General features: G+C 39.0%; 1 protein-coding gene across 1 annotated transcript; it reads right to left on the bottom strand.

Annotated features, from left to right (window-relative positions):
* Positions 1-1979: 1979 nt before the first annotated feature.
* Positions 1980-11340, bottom strand: LOC306822255 (inter-alpha-trypsin inhibitor heavy chain H3-like). Its single transcript, XM_079341150.1, has 19 exons — positions 11230-11340; positions 10459-10619; positions 10241-10345; positions 9786-9948; positions 9575-9685; positions 9308-9436; positions 9030-9146; positions 8733-8901; positions 8531-8641; positions 8077-8258; positions 7780-7959; positions 7566-7684; positions 6986-7206; positions 6877-6897; positions 4831-5115; positions 4219-4387; positions 2651-2799; positions 2435-2519; positions 1980-2205 (listed from the first exon to the last, which is right to left on the bottom strand). The coding sequence occupies exons 1-19, from the start codon at positions 11296-11298 to the stop codon at positions 2091-2093; spliced, it is 2661 nt and encodes an 886-aa protein (XP_079197276.1). The 5' UTR covers positions 11299-11340; the 3' UTR covers positions 1980-2090.
* Between the last annotated feature and the right edge of the window lie 1604 nt (positions 11341-12944).

Below are 12944 nucleotides of genomic sequence, written 5' to 3' on the forward strand. Positions count from 1 at the left end.
ACAGACAAGGACAGTATGTATAATTATTTTTTTATTGGCAAACTCTTTTTTTCTCTCACTCTATCTGTGACAATAGAGAGCCCTCACTGACGGTGCACAAGCCCCCTGCAGAGTTTGGACCACCGACTGTGGCAGCCTCATAGCTAACAGCTCGACCCTCTCAGGGGCAAGGCCCAGAGGCTTAATCCCTGGGTGATAGGAATGGAACAGAGTCCCATTTGCCTGCGACAGGGGGCTCAGGCCGTCCTTTCACCTGGGCCCCCTCACACTGCTTAGCCTTTAATTTTTCCTCTGCCACGGTGAGCATCCAAGATAGCTCTCACGTCCCCAGAGTCCAAGCTTGGCCCTTTTATTGAGACAAGGTGCTTGCTCGACTGTCCAGTCCCCCCCACCTGTGACGCTTGACCAGTGGACCAGTATCCTTGGGCTGCAATTCAGACAACCAAAGCTGGCGTCTCATCACCCAGAGAGATGCAATGCCTTTCCCTGCACCTGCAACCTGCTTCTTCATCAACTGTGCAATGACAAATGAAACAAGCTGCAGTTCTGATACGTTGGGTGTTCAGTCAAATCTGAGTGAGTTGAGAATGCAGTACCAACTCCAGTCCAACTGTTGGTGACAAGGACCTGGAGAACTCTGTGACTCACAAAATGGCTACATGGAGAGGAAGCAACCCGCTCCAAGTGAGACCAGCAAGCCATTAGACAGCAATGGAATCTTTAACACCTGTTTAGACCTTTCACAGAGATGTGTCAGGAGAAAAAGCTCAAGGATTCAATGAAAGACTGTTCTGGTAGGATTGCTGTTACTTTGAAGAAATGATTTTGGGCTGACAGCATGTTAAATTATAATTTTCTGTCGTTTTAATTTTCAGTTATGATAATGATTGAAATGCTGTCTGATTAATTTGAGAAGTGGTAAAAAAATGTTTATTTGAGTGACGATTGCTAATGATAACATGAGTTTTTAGCGCTTCTTTGAAGGTTATCAACCAGATTAATAATCTTCAGTTAGTGCTTAGATATCCTCATCAAAGTGTGATGGCGCAGGTGCCTGACCTATAAATGACATCTACACCCAATGCCTGGACTGCCCGCCCCAATAGCTCTCTGAACAGGCAGACCTCACTGCCCCTTTCTATCTCCTCAGGTACCAGGGCAACCTGGAACCAGGTTGCCCTGTGTGTGTGTGTGTGTGTAGGTGTGTGTGTGTTTGTGTGTAGAGTATAAGGGTTTTCTTTTTTACCTATCTCTATTCAGCGTCAATGAGTTTGAACAATATCTGCAATACAGGTTTTTGAGAGAGAGTCTTACAGTCTTAAAAGATCTGACTGTAAAATCAATAAATAATGCTCTCAAAACTCAAAAACACATCCTTGACTAAAAAAAACATGCTGTTGAATAAAGACAGGATTTTAATCCCATATATATATATATATATATATATATATATATATAGAGAGAGAGAGAGAGAGAGAGAGAGAGAGAGAGATCTCAGAAATGTTTTTGAAGCCTCAGAGGTCAAAGCATGTCTTCTTATCTTTCTCAGTGACTTAAATTAATGTATTTTAATTTCTCTATGTAACATGGCTCGTCAGAAGGTTGCTGTTTTATTGCCAAGATCTGAAACGCAGCAATTCTTTACAGTAGTTGTTATGCTGTTAAAGACGATAGGGTTTGAATTAAAAACTGGTATCATTAGCTTTGGTGACACCTCTGCATACTATCAGATGTTTTGAAGAATACTTTTATGTGCTGCTGACTCTGCAATTCTGACTGCTGGTTGATCTACAAGCACTCATCAGGTCACACTTCTTGTAGTAGAGAAATGACTATGTGTTGTGCTGTGTGCTGCCTCGGCCTACTCGAGTGAAAATTACCATGCCAGTGGTAAATAAAGGTAAAATCTATGCCTATCAATACACACACAAATATCGTTACAAATCATTACTCATAATAACTAAACAAAGGTAGACAAGTTCTTTGGGTAAATATTTATTCATTAATGTCCGTCAAGACAACAAAGAATCTGGGACAAGTTTTGTTACTGAAAGGTGTAAAGTATTTTTTCAAAGGAACACCTCTCCCAGTTAAATTTGTGTTACAATGAAATCATTTATGGGTCTCTGTAGGGCGAAGTCAGAGGGCACGAACCAACAGTCCAGTGTGGGAGCAGAGGCGATGCTGTAGTCAACAGTTGTGGATCTTCAAATCAAAACATAAAAGATCTTATATTTGTGTATTAAACACTCTCAAATTGTTTTTTTGTTCATAATAATACAGATAAAACTGGTACTTTTATTAATGTTGTCAAGTGCTGTGCTGGATACATTTGGGGGCTTTCTTCAAAGTGTACTTCATTAAGTGCCTTGAGATCAAATTTATAAATTGTAGGTATGCAAATAACAGTGATTTATTGATGGACCAAAAGTACCTGTAAGGATTGACCTCCTTGTTTTGGATCCTGAGTATTGTTGAGTTGTTGTGCTGTACCTCTTCATAAACTGCTGGCTTTAAAACTAAGGAGAAAAAAATATATAGATAATACTATATTAGTCAATAATTGTAGCCTCAATAACAGCAAATGTGTGCAAACACTGATTGAATATTTTCTGTACCTGATATTAAATTATGCAACAAAGTCACTCACCTAAAATCCCTGTAACATTGCTGTCCATTGGCTGTTGTCTTATTGCAGGCCAGAGATAAAAGTTGCCTCCTTTCTCATGAATGAGGAAGACAATGCGTGTGTCTCCACTTACAACATCTATTTCTTTGGCCCGCCTGATCACCGTCACACTAGAAAAGAAAGCAAAACACTTGAGGCTGCCTCCAAAAGTCTAAAAACACAAGTATGGTATATCTTCAACATCGACACCAATTGGTATCTGAAGCAGAGTTTTAAGCCAAAACTGTCTCAAATTAACTTTCAGCCAGGTGAGTCAGAGGGAGGGGGAGCTGAGGTGGGCCGATACTTCTCTGTTAACAGCTGCACATTTATGCATAACTCTCAGCTTTTACAAAATCAAAGTGGATGACTTGTATAAACATTACCTCCTATGTGTACCAATAAAGACAGGAGTTGTTAATACCTTATTATTTTTTTTGTACCAGGCTCTAAAGGTGTTGACTTCTGCATTAACAAGGGGGTAAATGGAACTTTTGGGGCTGGCCTCAAGTGGACACTCGAGGAACTGCAGTTTTTTGCACTACAAGTGTGGCTTCATTTGTCAACACGAGAGGTTGCTGCTTGGTTTACAGCCTGATACAACTAAGAAAAAAAGATAGCTGAAATGGTTTGGGTCTCTGTAATTCATTTCTGTAGTCATGACAGCTATGCATGGGCAGCATACAAGTTATTTATTTCATGTACAATATTTAGAATTGTATTGAAATGTTTAAATTGAAATATCGAAATCAAAAAATAAAATTGACTAAACCTATGCGATGTATATTTTTGATAAGTACCTACATCACCTCAAAAATTTCCAACAGTTATTATTATATTATTATTATTATACAGTTATACAGTTGGGGCGGCAGTAGCTCAGTCTGTAGGGACTTGGGTTGGGAACCGGAGGGTCGCCGGTTCAAGTCCCAGCACGGACCAAGTCCGGAAACTGGTCTGGTAGCTGGAGAGGTGCCAGTCCATTTCCTGAGCACTGCCGAGGTGCCCCTGAGCAAGGCACCGAACCCCAAAACTGCTCTAGAGCGCTCGCTGTGGGCAGCCCCCTCACTCTGAGACCTCGCCATTAATGCATGTCACTAGAACCCTGTTTGTGCATGAGTGTGTATCTCGGCCTATGTGTGTGTTAGACAGAGTGTAAACCGAATTTCCCCTCGTGGGATTAATAAAGTGTAAATTATTATTATTATCTCCAGATCAACCATATTCTTCAAATATAGTCAATTATGGCTCACGAAAATCAACAATGCAGCAATCACATGCAGAACTTAAGTCTTCATCATGCTGTGTGACTAATTTGTGACATCATAGAAGCTACAACTCGTATTTATACACACCATTGTACACATTTAACAAAGTACTATGTGTGTCTTTATTGATCCTCTTGTCACAGCAATATCTCAATGAAGTTAAAATGTTCCTGAAAGAGTTACTCTGATTTGACCTTGTTTATTATCATCTGTGCAAGTCAGAAAGTCTGTTTGATGATTGATCATAGTGTAATAATGAATGAGATTATAATGCAAAGTCACCTATTATGAGAAATCACTTCATCCTGTTGAAGATACTCTACTGTGGTCTGTCCATCTCGTACAATGGTTTTCACAGCATCAAACTCAAAGTGTGCTGCAGCTGTATGTATGGCAATCCTTTTGAATCCTCCAAATGCTACTTCATCAAGCTCACCATTCACAAACAGCTCTAGGGCAAAAGAGAACAAAAATGAAACTCAACATTATAATCAAAACAAGCAGTGGTGGAGAACAATATGTTTTACTGAAAGCTGCTGTGAGTAGTTTTTTTTTATGCCTTTTTTTGGAAATAGAATTTGGATAGAGTCAGATGGCTGCACACATTAACGACTAGGCTACTGTCGATCCGGTGAGGGAACTGAAATTAATACTGATGCCTTTGGATGACCTACAAAATCAAACAAGACGATCAACAGATAAAACTGATTATTTCTATATTTGTTTTTTTTTAGATTTAAGTTGAATGTAGTACAAATATTGAAATACTGAAAGTACACATGAAGAAAATCCTCCTACTACATGTTGTACATAAAGGGTGAGATATCAAGGGTTCATAGACTCGGTGGTTTTTCAGGGTTTCAAACTATTTTCAGAAATACAAACATGACTGACCTTTATTGGGATGGTGAAGAAGTTTAAGGCTAACAACTCCATAGACACTATAACAAAGTGGAAGAGACTGGCTCTCAGTTTTAAGCAAAAACTGGTGGACATGCAGAACTGGAAGTGAACCAGTTGGGCTAATTGGACCAAGTGGACCAATTGGACCAATTGGACCAAGTGGACTAAGTGGAGCCCTTAGAAGAAGTTCAGGTAAATGTGGAAGCTGTGCAGCAATGTGAGGAGGGCTGAAAGACTGTATGGTACTCCCATGGAGAACACGTGACAGCGGAGAACCTAGAGATACAGAGAGCAACAGAGACAAACAGCCATGTCAAAAAGCATCAAAACTAGCTCACCTCTGACAATCTACGTTTAAAAAAATTTAAAAAAATGCATGCTTAATTGGTTTAAATAAATGTGACATTTTTCATTGAGAATTTTTCCAATTAAAAAGTAACTATGGCCACTGTTAAAAAAGACAATCTTGACTGAAAATGTTTGGTATATCTCTTTGTTTAGATTTCACTGGAAAATCATCCACACATTCGCTCACATGTTCAATGCAGTTTTAAAGTTCTATTTGAGATAAACTGAATCACCAATGCAACAAGAATGTACGAGATTCAAGTATTTGTTGTTCAAGTATTTGTTATCTGTTGTTATCTGTCACTCTGTAAACTGTGGTTTGTAATTCTCAGGCAGTAATGTTAAACAAAAAATTATGCATTAAAGTTGCTTGTTTGAAAACGTCTGGCTGAAAGTGAGCAGAGTGCAAATGTAGTTGTTGTTGTGTATTTTGTTTACATCTAACAATAGTTGCAAATGCAATAATAGGCAACTTTAAAAACATTGTGATGAGCGCCACAAACTGGATGGGCTACGATAACTTTGGCTGGACGGTAGGGGCGGATCCAGGTGGATACCATGGTGGCCAGGACCACAACAGACTGCAAGAATATTGTAATATTGCAATGAGATACCCTGAGTTATTCCGGAAAGCCTCACTCCTGTGTAGTGAGAATAAAAATGGCTGACCTGCACAAACGTTTTGCTCGACACCGGGGGTGGAGTCGATGGGTGGAGATAACAAGGGGAGAGGTGTGTATTGTAAGACTTGCAGACCACAAACAAAACAGTGGATGATTTTAGTTCAAAATTTGTGGGTCAAAAGACATAGTTTTTCTTTGATTAAGCGCAAAGTTTAAACTAATTTATTTGATGTAAACCCACTTGATACTAACTCACTACATATAAAGTCAAAGCCATTTTTTTTTATTTCCCTCCAAGCAGTATTGTTTGGGAAATCTAATGCAATAAATATGTGTGATTAAAGACTAAACTTTTAATTACAATCAAATTTTATAAATCTTTTAAATCAATATTTTGATAGACCTCATCTATTATTTTGTTCACCTGAGCTGCCTGCTGGAAAAGCTTGATTTGAACATGACTACAGGAGAAAATTAACCAATCAGAGGACTTCCCTGCAGCCACATACTTTTAAGAAGCTTGGTCAGCCAGCAGTAAGGGCGCACCTCTGTTTGTGTTAAGCTCGCTGTTCTTTAAATAACTTATAGTCTTGTGTCTTCTGTTTTCAGAGTCTTTAGTTTTGGTGGTCAGCTGGGCAGGTATTAGTATTTTTGTTGACACACGTTCACGTTAGGTTTTGTATTTGTTTAGAAACAATAGGTTTAGGGGTGCTGCTTGTTGTTCAGTTTCGTTAGTTACTATATTTATTTGTAGTTTTTAGTTTTATATTCATTTATTTCACTATTTTGACTAAGTATGTTAGTCCTTATGTTTTATTATGTTTTTGATGAAAGCAGCACTCGTTGGGTCTTTCAGTTTGCCTCACTTTTTGTTGTGTTTCACAATTTCCTTCTTTTGTAATAAATTACTTTAATTTGCCAAAAGTAACATATATATATATATATATATATATATATATATGTTACAAATACCCCCACATTTGAAGTTATATCGATACAACGCATTTTCTGTTTTAATTCTCTGTAATGTACTCACCTCATGCTAAATCATACACACATGTCCTACCTTTCTTGAATTTTAGTCTCCCTGAAAAAAGAGATGTTGAAAACAAATGTTGAACAGTTCAGCTTTTGCACTGTGTACTGTCTGGTTTGCTCACGTTTGCATTACTCACTATGCAGTCTAGAACGACCTGGATAACCCATTTGCATGGTCTGCCCATGGCTTGAGGTCTGAGATGTTTCACCTTCCTTGGGTTTATGGAGCACATCTGAGCTCTCCCCAGGAGGCTTGGTGACCACCATGGATGTGAGTGGGGTCACAAAGCTGTATTTCAGCGACAGCTCCAAGGCCTCTTTCTTAGCGTTCTCCTTCTCAGGTCCAGATAACCGCAGTCTGTGGTACAAGTATAGTTTAACCACCCAGAATACCCGACATAAACATTTTACAAACACTGTATTTCACTTCAACATAAAGTGAAATATGTTTTTCTGGGTTTTGTCTGTATACAAAGATGTTGTATTTAAGCTGCTGCAGTTGCCCTACAAGGTGTGGCATAGCCATAAACCTGCAGGCTACCACATGGCTTGTAAATCCTGTCAGGGACAGTAACGTTATTTGCCACAAAACTACTGTTGTCAACCGTGTTTATCTTGTAGTTGTTTGAAATTACACTTTAAATGTTTGCAAAAAAATAATTATTAAACGTAATACATGGAAAAACATTTTTTATAGATGTTAAACATCCCACTCACTCTTTTTCTAGAAGCTGTTTGACTGTGAGGTAGGCCCAAATCCTCTGGATGTTACTGTCTGACACATCAGCAGACTCCACTGTAACATTTGTACCAGAAAACACCATCCTTGTATTTCTCTGTCATTGAACAAATACATTTAGATGTCAGTTATTTTAAATTTAACATGACTCTAAGAAATTGACAGCTTGTGTGGATGTGGATTTGTCCTTACCGAAACGGCCACAACTTGTGGAGTGAAGGTTTCGATGTCGTTGTCAGTGATCTGTCCTGCCACAACAATCTCAGAGCCATTATAATACTGGCTGAAGTTAGTCTGGGTTAGATTTATCCCACCCTCATAAACCATTGTCACATCTGTTAACAAAGGAGTTGCCACCTCCTCATAGAAACCCTGTTGACATAGAGTTTGGACTCTGGATGAATGTTTAGTTTCTTCACAGAGTAAGAGCAGTTTTCCCATTGAAATGTGACAAATGTGTATAGTGTGAGGGAAGTGACTCTAAAATACCTTCAGCTGTAAATCAGCATCAGAGTCTTCATAAATCCGTCGTGCCACACCGTTGTTCTGCAGCGACATCTTTTCAAGGAACTCAAAATTGACATCAAAACCAAAGCCAAGGCAGTAGAGAGGAAATTTACCTGCAATAGCCTTTCTTACATTTGACTGGATTACTTCCAGATTTGTCACCCCTGCAGACAGAAGACCAATATGAAGTTTAAAAATGATTTCAACTAAACTTAATGTCCCTTCAACAGTAAAATCAAATCATTGTTCTGCGAAGAGCGTTTGGTGTTATCACAGAATGACGGTGTGATTATGAACATCATACTATAATACACAAAAGTTACAAAAGTTAGTAATATGTAAAGCCATTGATTGACACTGTAAAATGTAAGATAGTATTTTGATGGTGCTCTTAACCAATACATGTATCTGACATGCATGTTTTTTTTATTGTAACCTGAGGTTGGGTCTCCATCTGTGAGCAGTATGAGAATTGACGCTGAGCCTTCTCTGGGATGAGCATTCAGCATTCGTGCTCCTTCTAAAACTGCTTGGTTAATGTCCGTGGCTGAAATCAAACAACAACAAAAAATGCTTCAACACTAAAACTGTTAAATGTGAATGTCTCAACAAAAAAAAATTCCCCGTAAAAAACTCACCTCCTCTGTCTTCAATCTGCCGTGCAAAGGATTTAGCACTACTCAGGTTTTCTTCTGTAGCTTGAACAAGTTCTCGTTTCCAGTGAAAAATGCTGCCATCAAAAGTGATCAGACCAAAGTGATCTTCTTCTGCCAGGTCGTTCAAAATACGAATCAATGCAGTTCGCGTCTGATTAAAAAACAACATTCACACTTTATAGCTATTATTCATCTTAGCAGTCTTTTAATATTCATGTGTGTTATTAAATGCCACTGGCATTGCCGCAGCAAATTTCTTGTTTGCACTCTCAACTGTACCTGTTGTATTTTTTTGCCATGCATTGATCCACTTTGATCAATAATGAAAGCCACATTTTTTGGTATTCGGGCAAGATTAGATGGAGCAAAGTGATGAACAAAGTACCCTGAGGATTTCTAGAGGATAATAAGATGACATTTTGACTGGTTAGAAAAGATTGTTGGTTTGGCAAATACAAAACTGCCAAATAGTTGTTACCTAAGAGATACTGCGAACAGTTTCATTAATAGTGAAGGTTATTCAAAATAATAAAAACATGAATGAACTCTTGCTGTACCTTGATGTCTCCAAATGAGGTGTCCCTGTTGACGTCATAAACAATAACCAGATCTCCATTCATACCTTGCTCTCCACAGCGGTCACATGTCTTTTGTTGGTCCTCAGTTGGGTAGAAATACACCCATGCCTGGTAACAGGAAAAGTAAGATTCATACACCATGACAGGATAAGAAATAGGACAGAATAAATGTCAAATACCATCATAGAACCATTGGGGGCAATGGGTTGAACAAAGACCAGTCACTTTCACATCACCATGCTGTACCTGTGTGTCTGAATGTGTTTTGGTGATTGCATTAGCCATGGCATTGGTGCTAAGTCCACCTTTAACCTCCATCATATTGATGCCAGCTTTCTCATGTATGTACACATCAACCTGGTATTGAGAAAGAAATGAAATAGATTTGAAGTTGTTATCACTCAACTATTGTTTTCCTGGTTCATCCGTGAATAAAATACCAACAGGATCGTCACACCTTAAAGTCTTTTACAGGCTGCATTGGTTGGGCGTGGATTTGCAGCTCGTACTTGCCCAGTTTGCGTTTCAGTAGTTCCTCATATGTGAGTTCAAAGGTGATCTTTTTGTGAGCTGCTACATTCACAGAAGTCTTGAATTCTTCAAGAGTCCTCCCTACAGAACTTTAACAAAGAAGATTATCATGGCATTAAAGCAGTTCTTACTTCTGACCCGTCACCAGGAGAAAAGTCTCTGGAAGATATTTTCTTTTATTCTTGTTGGATTCTTTAACTTGACGGATTTAAACATATCTTTTTATACATATTTATATATATCTTTTTATATTTTGAAGAACATTTTTCCTGTTTTTCCTCTCTCATCAAAAGGACAAGCAAGATCTTATCCAAAATATCATCTAGAAATCATCTGCAGAAGACCTGGCAATATACTGTATCAGCCAACTGATCCGTGTACCTGACAATCCCAGCACTCTGGCCTTGGGACACAGCATCAGAGTACTGCTGCTTAGCCGCCTCCTTAGACTTCACAACCCCATCGTAGGCCTGGCCATCTATAAACCTGAAGACCGAGGACAAGCTTATGTTGGTATAAATATTCTCAATGAGCAATGATTCATTTTCATGATTTAATATTCATATTTCTTGTTAATAAATGATCTATTATGTACACACATTCTGAATTTACTGATGAAGGCATTCTTGGGAATCCGGACTTGAAATTCTATTTCCTTTGACTCGTCCATTCGATTGGCCACACGACTTGTGATGACTGTGGTTGCATAACGACTGCTCACTGTTGAGTTGATGTGAAAGCTGTAGATATCCCAGTCATCCTGAGCAAATACAGGAGGTCCATTTCACAATCAAGTAATTGGCTTGTTTATTCTCTCTGGCAGAAGACCAACTAACCAAAGATCAGATGATGATGTTAAGCAAAGGCAGACAGCATTGGCAAAATGTTATTGGTTTAAACGCAGAAACACCCAGTGACTTTTTGTTATTCCAGTAATATCGCATGATAGACCTCCTTTATCCCTTAGGTCTTACTTAATGATTAACATCGTGGGGGCCTTTTTAATGTTCTTCAAAATGAGGATTAGTCCCCACAATGTCACTGTGTAAACATATTCACACAGAGGCACACACAAACAAAAACATTGTTTTTGTAACTTTTGGGAACTTTTAAAAGCCAACCTTCAACAAATACCTTCAGTATAGTTGCCAAGATTCACTAAATGCAGAGGAAGTTAAAAATACACAACCACACTAACATAAAACATCACTGAAGTTATTGAGCCTGCAGGCATTTATCAGGACAACGCTTAATGTGGTGTAACATACAGAAAAATAAGAACACCAAAGCCTCTGAAATGTATTAATTCAAGGATTGGGTTGGTCATTTAGGATCTATGCAGCTCTTTTATGGTAATATAAGTATCTTACCTTGTTTGGTAGTGTGGTTACTAAAGCCAGAAGCCCAAAGAGGGTGAGGTGCACCACAGCTCTTGCCATGATGAGGCTTACAAGAGTGCAAGCAAGATAGCTGAAATGGCCTTTTAAACTCAGACGTACAAGGACACCATGTGTCAATATTTTTTAAACGGTCAAACACTTTCTTTTCTCTCTCTCTCTCTCTCTCTCTCTCTCTCTCTCTCTCTCTCTCTCTCTCTCTCTCTTTCTTGTCTCACACAGGAGAAAAATATTCCCACCCATGTGAACACACTGCATACTGCCGGGAAACACACCTACCTAACCAAAATTAACATATATTTACACTCACTGCCCATGTGACCTTTACCATTAACATCAAGTCCAATGAACTCATTACATTGGACGTTAACATCAAATTCAACTCTGGGCTAGGAAAATTACATCTTCAGTAACATAAATAAATGACGGAAAAAATCACAACTGATGCTTTGGGGAGAAATGCGGGAATTGGCTTTAGGATAAGTCGTAGTTAATGTGGTGGCAACCTGCAGAAGTCTGCATGAATTGAAAGAGCCTAAAGCTGTCAAATCACCCTGACAGTTGCCAGTGCCAGCAGTAAAGCAGTCTTAAGGTATAGCTACTTCAAATTGAAAGAATCCGGGGGCTAGTTCGTTCCACAGCCTTTAGAACCAGCTCCAATTCCCAAGGCAGGAGAGAAGGTTTACACTGATGGCCAATATGTCTTTTGGCCCCCCTGAAGAATTGGCATACAATGTTGCCAACTTCCTCGGACAATTGGCATCGTCCTAAATGGGCTGCCTTGATAGCTAACAGAACATTTATTGTTGACATCTCGTCATCAATAATGCACAATTATCAGTTGTTATAAATGAAACACAAGTATTTCTGCCCAGACCAAAATGTCTTACTGTGAATCACTTCTACGGATTGTTGAAAGTTTTATCGGTCTCCACTTTGTTGAATTTTAAAATCAGCAGCTTCAGGCAGGTTTCCTTCGAGGCAGAAGCAGGAGTAGGCAGCAGGATTCAGATTTTGGACCAGAGCCTAATTGTCTGTCTGGATTCTGGAGCTGGATTCTTTGTGTCCTTGTGGATTCAGGGATCAGCGGGCTGTTGGCAGCACTCCTGTCCAGTTACATTCAATGACGTCTTAGAAAAATCAATGGGAAGAAACTCTTTGTGCTGGAACCAGGTAATTTCAATCCGGTCTCATCAATGTGTGTACAAATAACACAACATTAAACTTTAAAATTGCAACACATCCCAACTGGTTAAGGTTAGTAAAAGGGATTGGGAGAGGTTAGAATAGTTGTCTTTGGCCCCTCCCAGACCCCTGTCTTAAGCCTAACCAGTAGACTGACTTACAACACATCCCAATGGATTCTGGGATGGGAAACCCCTTGACTCCTGACAAAAATGATGTACATTGTTGTACTGTCACGCTACTTTGCTGGTAACATCACAACGTTGAAGGTTAAAGCGTGCGCTTCCGTATGCTATAGAAGTTAGTGGCAAGGATTGGCGTATCATCTGCACGCAAAATTGCAATTTGGCATATGCATGATACGTAATTTGAAAGTGTAATGTTGTGTTATTTGTCTGCGGACTGTGAGACTGGTTTGGGAGTTTCTGATCGTGTCCAAAACTTACAAATATATGCCGTGTTTATATTTGCCCATATGGTCTGATATTGACATCAACCCAAAA

This window comes from Symphodus melops, assembly GCF_947650265.1.
Source record: "Symphodus melops genome assembly, chromosome: 4".
In the NCBI taxonomy this organism is placed as follows: domain Eukaryota; kingdom Metazoa; phylum Chordata; class Actinopteri; order Labriformes; family Labridae; genus Symphodus; species Symphodus melops.